The sequence below is a fragment of the Danaus plexippus genome, chromosome 31 (assembly GCF_018135715.1).
Source record: "Danaus plexippus chromosome 31, MEX_DaPlex, whole genome shotgun sequence".
NCBI lineage: Eukaryota > Metazoa > Arthropoda > Insecta > Lepidoptera > Nymphalidae > Danaus > Danaus plexippus.
The window spans coordinates 1,829,122-1,842,644 of record NC_083558.1 but is presented as its reverse complement, the minus strand read 5'-3'; the positions used below and the strand labels follow the sequence as shown (position 1 = coordinate 1,842,644).

The window sequence follows — 13,523 nt, the reverse complement described above, 5'->3', positions numbered from 1 at the left end:
TTTATTATATAGTTTTATTCCCATTTTGACTAGACACTAAGACGTTCAACAATATAATATAAATGTATAAAAATAAACAAATTTTGTGTGAAACAAATGTCTCGTATAGATAATATAAAATATATTTTATGTCATATCTCATAGCAATAATCATCGTTATTTTTTTATTGCTTTGGCAACATTTTTTTTTTTTTTAAATAAGTTTGGATTTATAGATTTTGACAGGCGCTGTCACTTAATTTCTTTATAGTCTATGCCGTGACGGATCTGTACTCGACATAGTCTATGTATCCGTCATTGTTCCGATCCGCCTGTTTTAAAGCGCCTTCAACTATTTCCGAGAGATCTTTATCTGTGTATTGGACTGGAGACTCGTGCTTTTCACCGTCATCGTCTGAAAAGTAACACAAAATTACAAACAATACTTTCTCATTTTTATATCAAATAAATATTTTAAACTTACATCCATCCAAGGTTATTTGATATGGGATCAAACAAAACACTTTTTTATTATTAAGAACGTAACAACAGCAAACCGCAATGTTTAGTTAAAAAGAAATAAAACAAGATCATTTATTGAATAATTGATTTAATTAAATACAATGAAATTGATTAAATTCGTTATTAATGCACTTATGCCCGGTTTGTATAAAAAAATAGCGAGTCTTCCACATTACTATTACTGCTGTCAAAACTGACGTTCACTTTGACAGTTGACAGATGGTTTTTTTTTCACAAAATCTGTTAACTGCACATTACATTCATCCGATGAAGAAAATCAATGAACTGTTTCGAGAACAAGTGAAACATTAAAAATATAACGTTTTTAAGAATTATAGAATCTGGGCATAAGTTAAACGTGGGCGTAGTATAAACGTTTAGTTTTTTCGTCCGCTCCTTTTCAATTTCCCCTTCTCCAAATTAATCCTGTACTCGTGGTAGTCGACGTAGCCGTCTTTGTTTAAGTCTGTGTAATTCAGAGCTTCGTCTAACACAGCCTCTATTTGATCGTCAGTGTAAACTTCGTGGTTTTCATCAATCTGATCTAAAATCATGTATATGTATATGTATGTATATAATGTTTTTGAAGGCATATAAATTAGAATAAAAATTAAAATATTATATAAAAACTTTTGTGAAAAATTAATATGATTATATAATTAGTTGATAAACTATACGTATTGAGAGGCACCTTGCAGATTATACGTTATCGGGTAAGCAAAGCTGCGGGTACATATTCTGTATATTTAAAACTGTCTCAGCTCTGTGACTTAAAAATATAAAATTGTTAACTGTCATATGTATTAAGTCAAACATTGCAGAATAGCTTTTGAGTGCAACGCCATCTAGTGATAACGTTTCAGATTAAAATACTTTAAAAAGATAATATGGCAGCTGCAATATGGCGTTATTTATAAAAAATATATTAATCTATCATCATTATCTGCTTCCTAACTTGTTCGCAGTAAACAAGGATGAATTATCGCGGTAGCTTACCCCGAGTTTCTCATCTAAAACCTACTTTAATACTACATTGTCCTCGGAAACACTCGGTGTTACGAGTGACTAACTGTCAACACTGCGTGTTCGCATACATAGAAACAACAAAACAATACTCACCCCAGTGATAACATGGGTTGCTATTCTCGATATTCCCATTTTTTATGGGATATTTTTTGGTACGGCACAAAATAAGAAAATCCACTGCACGGAAGAACTACAGTAACATATAACCTACGTGTCAGTTATGTAGGTAGTTTCTCACATCAAGACTTACACTAAATAAAAGCAAATAAAAAGCTCTTTCATGAGAGTATTTTGTCTTGTTTTTCATCAGTAATCGTTATTTTGTGTTGATTATTGGGGGAATAACCGCTTGATTACAAATAACCGAATAAAAGAGGTCCTCACTTTGCGGACTCCAAAGATTACTTTAAACAAGCAAAAACCATATCTGTTGCTAGTGATGTTACGTCACAGCGGTTACTGAGCTCTCGCGTCATTAGTGAATTGATTGAAATGAGCATCTACCCTCGCTTTTATATGAAGGTAGTCAGAAAATATACACTTAAAAAACTTTATTACCTCATTATTATTATTGCAATTTGAGTAAGTAATTTCGTATAAAGCCATTTATATGCCAAATAAAACAAACACATTCCGTACAAAATTTATTCAACAACTCACAGACAGACACAACCCAATAAAATACATACAAAAATATAAACCCATATCGAGCTTCTCACAAAATCGCAATCATGTCTTTCTAGATCAAGGAAAGAATATTAGGTTATTGTAAAACGAATCTTATCTCTATACGCTGTGGAGCTATATTTGAATAAAACTATAAAAATATCCAGTAGAAAGAGATGGTTGCATAATGAGGACAGCATTTTACAGATTTGAAGTAATGTGAGATAGGTATATAAAATTACTTAAGACAGAAAGGGACAGCAATAGCTTCGTTTTATTTGAGACTACCCACGTTTGTGACAAACTTCAAATCTGTTAACCCAGAAGCGAATTCGCATTGAGATAATGAGTATATTGTATAATTAGATATTTTTTATAAATAAATTAATTATATTAAATAAAATCCCGGACGGAGAAGGATTTATTTAATTCGAGATTTTACAGATCGTTATAAAAAAAAAAAATTGATGTTGTGGAAGCACTTCGTAGAAAAATATATACAACTTTTGTGCTGGCAACACTAGTGGAATGTTAGAAAATGAGGACCGCTGTATAGAAATATAATTTAGGGAAAACGTGTATGTAAATATTATATAGGAGTACTATTCGCGCCTTAACCCCTGGTTAAGGGTAGTTTGCTGTTTAGATGTTCTTCCCATTATAAATCTTCATTGAGTCATTACTAGAAGTATTAAGAATCTCTTTATCAGTGTTGCCATTCAGATCGTACTGACAATAGAATAGTGTCGCCATTATTTTCCGTCCTTGTTAGCGTTCTTCTGCTGGGCTCTGATGAATTCCGGGTAATCTATGTAACCGTCCTGGTTGTGGTCATCGGTTGACAGTATCGGATCTATGAGATTTATGAGCTCATCGTCCTTGAAGATCTTCTCACCGACTGGCGGCACTCCTGGCTGCTGTTCCTGTTTATGGCCTTGCTCTAAGGAAGTCATCATGAGCTATATCATTATGTAATCATGTAATCCTACTCACATCGTCATTATATACGTCTGTTGATATTTCCTCTAAAATATACTGAACCTATTTTAATGAAATTTCCCTATAATGTTGCTCGGACATCAGAATAACGTAAAAGAGACAATTTATTCCTGCCTAAAATATTTTATTGGACTACAAATCATAACAGTTGTATTGTATGTAGTAACGTGAAACAGACGATAGATGGCGCTGATTATAGTTTCACAAATGTGTTATATTAATTCAATACATGTATTATAAATAAGTCACGTGTGCTAAATAAACAGACACAATACAGAAGATAACGACAAAAGTCGCGAACAGGAGCAAGTATACAGTGAGCTTTTTAAATACATCTTGAGTAGTTTAAATATTCATATGCATGCAAAATGATATGCCAAGCCCCGGACACACGCAACATATAAGTTCAACCGACAGGGAGAAGCAAACACGATATAAACAAAAAATCACCTTAAAAAACGAATGAAACGTAAAAAATAGGTTATTTTTTTAATAATTTAGTATCATTAAATCGGAATGTCTGATCAAGCAGCCGCCAGCGTACTCACCGTGCCAGTGGATGAGCGACTTGATGAGCTCGCAGCCGTCCAGCTTGTTGTTGTTGTCGGCGTCGTGCATCTTGAAGTAGTGGAACTGCAGCTCTTGCTCCGACATCTTGGACACGTCTATCGGCACGTCCAGGTGCTCTTGGATGTGGCTGAGTGGTGTCAACCGCGAGTGATCATTTAAAACGCGCTAGCTTTTACACGAGTGGTTAAAAAATTGGTGCAATTCAGTATAATTTGGTATGTTGGAGTAATGCCACGTATAAGATATTGAGTGAGTGTGTGTGTGTGTCTGTGTGTGTGTGTATGTGTGTGTATCATGAAAATGGCCTTCGATCTTAATAAAATATGTCCATACACAATATATAACTATACCACATATATCAGACAACGGTACTATAGCTTGGATTAATAAAATTACATATCTGTTTAATTTAACTAGCACTATGTCTAAATAAAATAACATTATGGAACTTTAGATAAAATATTGAGAAAATTTATAGGGAATTTTCTTAGTTATTTTGCTTTCTTTGTAATTATTCCACTCACTCTCTCTCATGTGCGATGTTAGCTGCGTTCAATAGTTGAGGATCTGGAAAAATAAATACGATATATGTATATAAATGTACTTACTTGGTAAGTGATAATTATATTATACCCTGACTGTATACGAACAAGGTCCGATTTTGCTTAATATAAAACAATTAATATAAAAAACATTCTAAAGTATCCTTTCTTGTGACTATGACGAAATATGAGATCGATCAAAATATTCCTGTTAGCGCCATCTGTTGGTACCAAGTAATATTATTTCTTATTCAAATCAGCGCTATCTATCGGCGACGTAGTGAAGTAATTTATATTTAGTGGTATGACAACTAATGCCACCTGTCGTCACAACTTTATTCTTACCGTGCCCGTGGCCATGAGCCTGTTGTTGTACAGGGACTTGTTGGAACTGTTGTTGAGGAGGCGGTGGCTGTTGTTGGTATTGTTGTGGGGGCGGCTGTTGGAACTGTTGTTGCTATAAAGAGAATATACAATCGAATAAATGAGCGTTAAAATTGATATTTAGCGTAATTTGTTTAAGAACATGTTTTATATTTTTCATTCATTAATATATACATATATTTCCGAGACATTATTGAAACCTTTTGAAGATAAAATACAGTACAAAGTACTAGTAATGGCACAAATATGTTTTAAAGGAATTATCATGTCAAATTATTTGAGGGTAGTTAGTTTTTTTTAACATGACTAGCGGAAGGGAGGTTGCAAAATTACAATGTTGAAGATTGGTGTTATTCGTTTTTAAATATATACATACGGGACATTTTTAACCGACTTAAAGAACGGTGAGTTCTAAATTAACTTACTTGTTGGTAGTTCTGTTGCGGGGGTGGAGGAGGCGGAGGCTGTTGATAGTTCTGGAAAAGAAATATATATATATATATATTTCTATATACAGCAAACAGTTTCATTCATGATACTATCACGTGGGTAGTTTTAAGAATGTCTGACTGAAAACTATTCAGTTTGACGTTTCGAACTTGTGGTAAACGTATTGAGATATTCATTTTCAAAAGACAATAAGAGTAGAATTAGCAGAAGATACTTTATTTTCCGTCTAACGAGATAACTATGTGTGCTCGTGTTATAACTATGACGTCATACAGCCAAAATTTCTCACAAAAACCCCATCAATAAAAATATCATAATACACATAGTAAATTAGTTTTAAATTAAATTATTGTAATTTTATATTTAATTACGAAATGCCATATTATGAGTGTATTGCTCAATCAAGACGTAACTTATTCTTATTTTTTTTTTTTTTTAATTTTTTAATTATGGAACATCGTGAAGACGAGCGATGCAACGGTTTTTATTGTGACAAACGAAATGTCATTGGTAATTTAAATAATATTTTTCTTATCTTAACGGTATATAAGCAAAACATTCGACTTTCCACGCTTAGGACTCCCAAACTATCAGAGCAGGATAGGTCAATTGTTTAACCTAGAGAGGCCACGGGCTCAAACCCGTAACTTAACCACCAGTTCGCCTTGCCAACTAAAAGTAGAAATTAGATCTCTCATCTCGTCTGCCCGTGATCACGGACGCTGCTAAGTTACCGAAACGTCGGGAGTATGTAGATCAAAACACGCGTAGTACATCCGAAAATATTAACTAATTTAAACTCAGAAAATTTAGTATTCCATTCATATACGTTCAAACTGACAGTATCAACGGTGATGTGTGAATTAACTGGCAACTGTCTGTTTTATTTGACGATGCGAAGTGCGAACTCGTAAGGAAAGCTAAACTATCAATCTAATTTTTATTAAAAGCACATCCTGCAAAAAAAACTCTTTTACAAATAAACATGTTTTAATTAATTAAATTTAGTTATTAAGAAAATTTAATTTTAGTATACAATCGCAAGTTTGCAAAACTCTACGCCGCGCCATTTGCGTATGAAAGTATGACGTCATCGAGCGCTGCCCGCGACATTAAGACGGGTCGTTTGTTTGAAAATTTTCTTGTTTCGCCCTTGTTCAAGATACGTAAGTGTTCTTTGAAATTTGCTTAATCAAACTTAACCTTAAAGGAGTAACCTCTTGCGAAAGGGGACTCACCACGACGACTGGTTGTGGTTCTGTCTAGCACAGTCACATATCCTATCTAAAATCGACGTACTTGCAATGTCTACGTACTGGCACGTAATCCCGACTTTACGTCTAATACAAGTATATTACAAGTTATAAGTTTAGTTATTCTCGAGTACTCAGACGAGTCAATTCAAAATACATAAGCCACATAAAATATACCGCTGTATCAGATTTTCCCTTTAGTTAAAGATCTGAATTTAAAAAAAAAGGAACGACTGAGATTAAAAATTTAACAAGTGCGGTTTAAAATTAGGCTGAGAAAATTATTGCAGGTGCTTTAACCGATGGAGTAAATGAGGGTTATGTTACGGAAGTAAAAAAAAAATTTAACGATACATCAACAAAGAAAACAGAGCATCTTTAAAATACAAATCACAGACTAAAGCGTTGTTCTGAGACATTTTAAGCGAATTAAGTTAAAAAAATCTTTATTATTATAGAAGAACAACGGTGTCGCGTCCCTCCGTCGCAAATAAGATCGGAATATTTACACAGGAATTAGTACGATGACGTCACAAAATTTACGCTCCTATGTGACAGCTTCTGAGCCGTCAGAAAATTACAGGTACTAGCTAAAAACTATCTATATTATGCTTAGATATTAAAAAATGCACGTGTTTAATATTCTTTCAATAATATAATTACTCGTACAATGTTTTAATAAAAATTAAAAAAAAATATATATATATATATTACAGTGTTTGTAATTAATGCAAATTTGGAGACGGAACTTGTCATAGCTCGATATTGTAATAGTATAAAGATTATATATATATATATAATGTTAGGATTTTCCAGTAAAACCCAGGATTTACCGACATGCGTTTGTAAATGTGGAAAAGAGGATGTTTTTTTTTTAAGTTATAAGTTCCAGTGCTGTCAGCTATGTGTTGGTAGTATGAATACCACAACGAAATGTCCTTAATTATTTTCTCCAATTTACCTAACCCAGCCATATATATCGGACATTTACCATCACGAATTGATGAAACATAGGTTTTACGGGAAAATTTTGGGGTTTACCGCAGTCCGAGTTTTATAGTAACACACATATATATATATGGTAAAGTTATATGTAATACACATTATTAGGCAGTATTCCATACAAAGATTGTCGAATGACCATCATGTGTGCGATATTATTAGGTATTTACCCAAATTTTAGGTATATTTATCAAAAAAACACAGTCCGATACTGACATCACGCGATAAGCTGAACAATCCAACCACATTGAGTCGTAACAACAATATATATATGTATATTAAGGAAAATTCTTACTCTCAATTTTCATAGTCCTATGAATTGAGGTTATTTTAATATATGGCAATATTATGTATAAAACATATACTAATATAGCAATATGGCCAAAAAAGCTTTCACTTTTCGTTGAGAAAGAGAAAGTGTTAAGGAATTCAATATAAATGATATAATATATTATGTGTTAATCGAAAATTCATGTAATTCATTAATTTATCAAACATAATTTTTATTTTATAACATATATTTATAACACAAAAATTTAAATTGTTTTCGTATGTAACAAAAAATATTTTTTTTATATAGACTGATTCTATTTTGATCTCGCCGCGGTCTTCTAGAGTCCGGTTATTTGGAATAAAATTATAATATTAATTGTTATATTATAACAAGTTACCTGATAATTCTGTGGCGGTACTCCCGGGGCTACTTTCTGCTGATACTGCTGCGATATTGTGCACTGTAGCACCGCCAGTAATATCAATAAACGTATCATTTTCTGAAAACGTTTATCACAATTCACAAAATCACTTAAAACTAACTTTTAAACACAACTTAACTTACGTTCCACTCGTATTTCTGACTTACCGTTTCAAATATTGTTTTAAACACCGCGAAGGTGTGTAAAATTAATGTGTTGTATAAGTGATACGTGGACACACGATAAAATAGCTTATCGAATCGATGTTATCGATAAAATTTTATTCAATTTCTGCGGACGTTTTAAAATATCTGGTTGGGAAACCTAATAACACGTCATTTGTATATGTCACTTGACATTTACGTTCCGTTATTCACTGTAAATTATATTACACAAGTTAATATTTTATAACTATAATTATTTATATTAAAATTTCTTCTCTTTGTTTCTATTTAAATTACTATTCAATAAAATTATTTTATATTTAGTATATTACAACACAAGTTTTGTGAGTTGAGATCTAAGATTTTCGCGAGTATTCATTTAAATGAAACTAGTATTATTCGGATTTACTACGCGGATTTTATTATTTAAAAACTACATAATCCCGACGTTTCGGTTACTTTGCAGCAATCGTGATCACGGGCAGACGAGGAGGTAGTTTTTAAATAATAAAATCCGCGTAGTAAATCCGAATAATACTAGTTTCATTTTTGTGAGTTGAGATGCTGGAAGACGTTGCCAAATAGATATATACGCTGCCGGCCAAAAACAGCAAATACAGGACAAAAATAACATAACTAATACTTTAATAGATGTTCATACTTTTAAATTTTTCATAATTTGTTTAAAAATAAACAAAATAAATGCGAGTGTTAAGCTCTCACAAGTAACTTAAATATTGTATTAATCCTATTGAATTAAAGTTAAGTATATTTATATAACCATCACTGAATAAATGTTTTCAATACGACCAAATTATTCCGTACTTAAATTAATTATTTCTTTGACTCGTACATATTGGCGCAATTCCTATTGTTTGTATAAACGATAATTGAGGGTAGTTGAAATTATTAGGTGCTACCCGCATAACCTGTGCAAGTGCAGTCACAGCAATGAGTGTCAGTTGATATAAATAGAGGGGATGGTAAAATTAAAAACAGGGTCGCTCGAGCTGTTGGCTGTTACAGCGATCACACTTCTCCGAAATAAAAGATTTGTCAAACTGTTTATGAGGTTATGTTCAATATCCTAAGAAGCCAAGAAGACCAAGGCATTGATGACGTCAGTTACGCTGACGTCACTCTTTTTAAAACAATGTAGTGGTTCTAACTTCGTTATATGTGTTAAGGTTAAATCGTTCGCTAATATTGAAGGAAGAAAGTTACGTAATCCTTAACTAATTTCTTTAAAATTAAGGTCCTGATTTCGATAAGAATCAAAATAAACAAAAATTTAATAGAATACATTTAATCAAAATAAAAATATATTCACTTTTTAAACCTCTAATACAAATTAAAACCTCAACTCGACAACCTCTTTACAATGGACACGTTTTTTTTCTTGCCCTCTCCGGTTTCCATGACAACCAGTCCTTCGAATTTTGAACATAAGTCCTTGATACATTCGAGCTCATCCTTCGTCAAGCCGCTTGGTAAATCAAACCTCGAGTACTCAACCTTTCCCGCCAATTCTTGACACATGTCAAGGACGCCATTTTGAAAATCTCGATCAACGCTATATCGTACCTTCTTATCTACATCCGTTTTGAACACATTCCGCCATATTTCTTTCTCTGTGACAGCTGATTTTTTATTGTATTTATCTAAATTTGTCAACGCGTCGCCTATCTCTTTGTTGTGCGGTTCGATTTTTAGTGCTTTTCTGTAATACGTCACGGCTTGGTCGTATTTGTTGAGCATTTCGTGAGCTCGGGCGTAGTAGAACAGTATTTTGCTGTGTTTGTCCGTGTCTGTGAGATAGTCTAGGCTTTCGCACATGTTGAGGACGTATTTGGGTTTGTTGAGTTTGTAATAACAGACAGCGAGGTTGATGTAGGCTTTAATTTTTAAATCTTTCACATTATTCTCTTCCTCTTCGTCTCGAGTGTTGGATATGTTCAGAATCGACACTGATTGCTGGTAGTTTCTTATGGCCTTTAGGTATTTCTTCTTGGAGTACAGCTCCTTGGCCTGGGAATGTATTGATTTCACTGTCTCCATTGTCACCTGGAACCGTCTCTGTTCCTCCATCGGTAGGTCGTTGAACCTGAAAGCCACACATTTATTATTATTATTATTATTATTATATATATATCTAATATATAAAGTTCTCGTGTCGCGGTGTTTGTGGTTAAACTCCTAAACGGCTTGACCGATTCTCGTGAAATTTTGTGAGCATATTGAGCAGGTCTGAGAATCGGCCAACATCTATTTTGCATACCCCTTAGTGATAAGGGTTGTTCACCCTTAAACTGTTTTTTTTTTTATTTTTGAACGAATTTTTTTTTTTATAATGTGGCATCAAAAAATATATACAACCCTAAATTTTTGCTTTTCTACCACCAACCCCTATTTTTTATATATTGTATTTGTAAACACAATATATATTTATATATATTTATATATATATGTATACACAACAAGCTGAATCTCTGAAACTGATTAAATATCGTCATTAAATTTATATTAAAGACCTATCTACCTAAATTTACATTTCAATAAAACCTTTCTTAATGTAAAGAAAAATTAATACATAAAAGCTATTCAACAATAGATGGCGCTTGTGAGCACAATGGTCTTAACTAACCTTGCTGGGGCCGAGACGTCTGTAACATCATATAGCTGGATAACAAATAGGGCTCGATCAGGCCTAATACGAGGCAGGGCTCCCCTCTCGCCCCACGCCACCCGAGGAGACAGCATCAATTGAAAATGGGCCTTCGGTCCGTGGACACATGTGAGGCCTATTTCTAACCCGGGTATGAAACGGCCCTTCCCTAGCTGCATTTTCTGTAATACATTCATCTTATTTCACATATTAATGTATTGTAGACAGATAATGAATGAGATGTATCGTTTAAATGCATTTACTATGCTATAAAATTGATATATAATATTGGACTACTAACAATGGTGTACTGACGTGCTAGCAATGCATTGTAGGTCCAAAGGATTTGCAGAATACATTGGGCGAACATATATATATATATATATACATAATATACACAGACAAACACACACATATTTCTTTTTAGCCGTTTAAAGTTTTTTAGGAATTTTACACCGAAGATATTTAAAAAAAAAATTCGACTCTTTGCTAGAACCACATTTATAATAAAAATAAAAACTTTTTTATTATGAATGACTTAAATAGTATAAAAATACTGCATGTTCTATAAAACTATTACTATGATAAATAATTCTATTTTAACGGGTTTACTAGTTTTTGTAACAGACAGACATATATCTAACTATATACCTACCAATGGCAACCCATTGTTCATGGTGAGTGTAGAGTCGAAGGGGATTCTGGCCTTTTCAAAGTATGCGGCATAGTGGACTGTGACAACCGCATCCGGGGGTATGAGACATCCAGAACCTTATATAATATGATTGACAAAGAAATATATATATATATATTATCGTTTAGCTAATAGTTTCGTCCACTTGTCACGAGATGGCGTTAAAAGAATGAAAACATTATACTAATAAGATATATAAGATTAAAAAACAGACCAATATTAATGATATGGTTGTTATAGTCTGTAAAATTTTTCGATTTCAGTTTAATAGACATTTAGCGACAGCGCCATCTCGTGACGAGTGGCGAAACTATTAGCCAAACGATTACTAGAACATGTCTATTGTTAATGTTCGTATACAAGTACATAGAAATATAAGTGAGGATGTTTTAGAATGTTCTAGAAATCTGTTTGTCGTGTGTAAAAGGGCCGGTAGATTGGTTTCGGGTGAGTCTATCGTAAAGAGAGATCCAAAGGACCCAATAAATGTGATATCGGTTAAACACCATATTTATATTGTGTTCCAGGTACAGTTCCGTACACTTCCGGTGATGTCTTACAAAATGGCCGAAGCCTGTAGCTTTCAAATACAAGTTGATACTTAAATGTTGCCATTACAAAATTACAATGATTCAGTATTATAATCAATTATAATCAGACATAAAAATAATTCTAAGGACTATAGTGTATTATAATTAGTTCGGCTCAGATGGCGCCACTTGCAACAATAGGTAGCTATATAGTGGCTTGTATTAAATAAATGTTTACCTTCTTCAATAATCAACATCTTTACATCACCGCTGGGCACACAGTCAATCATTTTAGATGCTAAATCGTCAAAGCTGCGATATTCGGGGCACGACAGAACCACAGCCTCCATAGAATCCTCCAATAGTTTCATGTCATCTGTATCGCTGATGAGTAAGAGAAATAAAAAATAACCGTCACATACAACTCGATCCTTAAGTTAATATACATAATTTTTAATATAATTCTTTATATGAATTTAAACAATTTCGATAGCTTCAGGAACATTTAGGATAAAAATTATTAATTATACATTTCCATAGTAAAAGATTCTTGCACACTTAATAACATTAAAAAAACTGCTTGATCCACAGACTGCATTATTTCTGTTGAATACATTAAATTTTTTATCTGTAGTTTGAATATATACGATATTTGTTTGAGTTACAAAAATATCTGATAATCAGTTTCACATGAATCAATGTAATATTTTTATATATTGCATAGGTGTAAGAAATATATATTTTAGGCCTGACATCTAGAAGCTGAACTCGCATAAGCTGATTGCGTCCATATATTTTTAAAACAATCACATGAACAATTTTATGTCCAAGATAGCATAAATTAAATATGTCCAAGTGTCCCTATAATGGCTGATAAATGATAGTTATATAACAAATTTATGTACTTATCATTCTCCTCCATATCTGGGAACAAGTCGTCGTCACAGGCCCCCATCAAACCCATTTGAGTTTTCTTAAAATCCAGGTCGATGTGGAACTCTGACTCTCCATTAATGAGATCCCTGAAGAAAATTCACGTTTTTATAATAAGCCTTTGTTGTATAAAACATTATTTTCCATTTAATTGTTTCGTATTACTGACTGTAGTCTTACTCCCTTTGAGAATGGCACCGGATCTTTAAATACTTCTTCCATCGTAGAAATATAAAACTTTTAAATTCTGGATAACAGATATTTATATTCGTAAATTAATCTATACGAAGCAGAAAAAAGAAAACATAGACTCTTCAAAAATAATAACAAACAAAAAGCATATCTAATTAACAAATAAATACAAACTTTTCATCATTTGAAAAGTTTGTTAGTTGTAATGACATTTTATAAGTCCCTCCATTTGATTTTTTTTTAAATTAAGCTATGGT

General features: G+C 32.8%; 2 protein-coding genes across 5 annotated transcripts; both read right to left on the bottom strand.

The window, feature by feature from the left end:
* Positions 1-7: 7 nt before the first annotated feature.
* On the bottom strand, positions 8-8,434 carry LOC116778484 (multiple coagulation factor deficiency protein 2 homolog). Of its 4 annotated transcripts, none has more exons than XM_032672498.2 (7): positions 8,256-8,433; positions 8,065-8,166; positions 5,114-5,164; positions 4,650-4,761; positions 4,287-4,329; positions 3,741-3,889; positions 8-394 (listed from the first exon to the last, which is right to left on the bottom strand). In XM_032672498.2, exons 2-7 carry the CDS (start codon positions 8,161-8,163, stop codon positions 252-254), a joined length of 597 nt encoding a protein of 198 aa, XP_032528389.1. In that variant the 5' UTR covers positions 8,164-8,166; positions 8,256-8,433; the 3' UTR covers positions 8-251. The 4 variants fall into 4 exon arrangements, with proteins under 4 accessions (XP_032528389.1, XP_061381774.1, XP_061381773.1 ...); XM_061525790.1 differs by lacking the exon at positions 8-394 and adding an exon at positions 629-1,045 and having other exon boundaries at positions 8,256-8,434; XM_061525789.1 differs by lacking the exon at positions 8-394 and adding an exon at positions 2,159-3,133 and having other exon boundaries at positions 8,065-8,183; positions 8,257-8,429.
* A 1,108-nt stretch (positions 8,435-9,542) lies between these two features.
* On the bottom strand, positions 9,543-13,478 carry LOC116778246 (inactive peptidyl-prolyl cis-trans isomerase shutdown-like). Its single transcript, XM_061525810.1, has 6 exons — positions 13,244-13,478; positions 13,047-13,163; positions 12,380-12,525; positions 11,573-11,688; positions 10,897-11,099; positions 9,543-10,356 (listed from the first exon to the last, which is right to left on the bottom strand). The coding sequence occupies exons 1-6, from the start codon at positions 13,294-13,296 to the stop codon at positions 9,612-9,614; spliced, it is 1,380 nt and encodes a 459-aa protein (XP_061381794.1). The 5' UTR covers positions 13,297-13,478; the 3' UTR covers positions 9,543-9,611.
* Positions 13,479-13,523: the final 45 nt, after the last annotated feature.

Excerpts from the sequence above, each read along its gene's own strand:
- LOC116778484 (XM_061525789.1), bottom strand. The coding sequence starts at position 8,163 with ATGATACGTTTATTGATATTACTGGCGGTGCTACAGTGCACAATATCG. Across the intron at positions 4,330-4,649 it reads GGCTCATGGCCACGGGCACG|ATCCTCAACTATTGAACGCA; the intron begins GTAAGAATAAAG and ends TTATTTTTCCAG. Across the intron at positions 3,134-3,740 it reads GTCGCTCATCCACTGGCACG|AGCAAGGCCATAAACAGGAA; the intron begins GTGAGTACGCTG and ends TGACTTCCTTAG.
- LOC116778246 (XM_061525810.1), bottom strand. The coding sequence starts at position 13,296 with ATGGAAGAAGTATTTAAAGATCCGGTGCCATTCTCAAAGGGAGTAAGA. Across the intron at positions 13,164-13,243 it reads TCAAAGGGAGTAAGACTACA|GGATCTCATTAATGGAGAGT; the intron begins GTCAGTAATACG and ends AATTTTCTTCAG. Across the intron at positions 11,100-11,572 it reads TGAACAATGGGTTGCCATTG|AAAATGCAGCTAGGGAAGGG; the intron begins GTAGGTATATAG and ends AATGTATTACAG.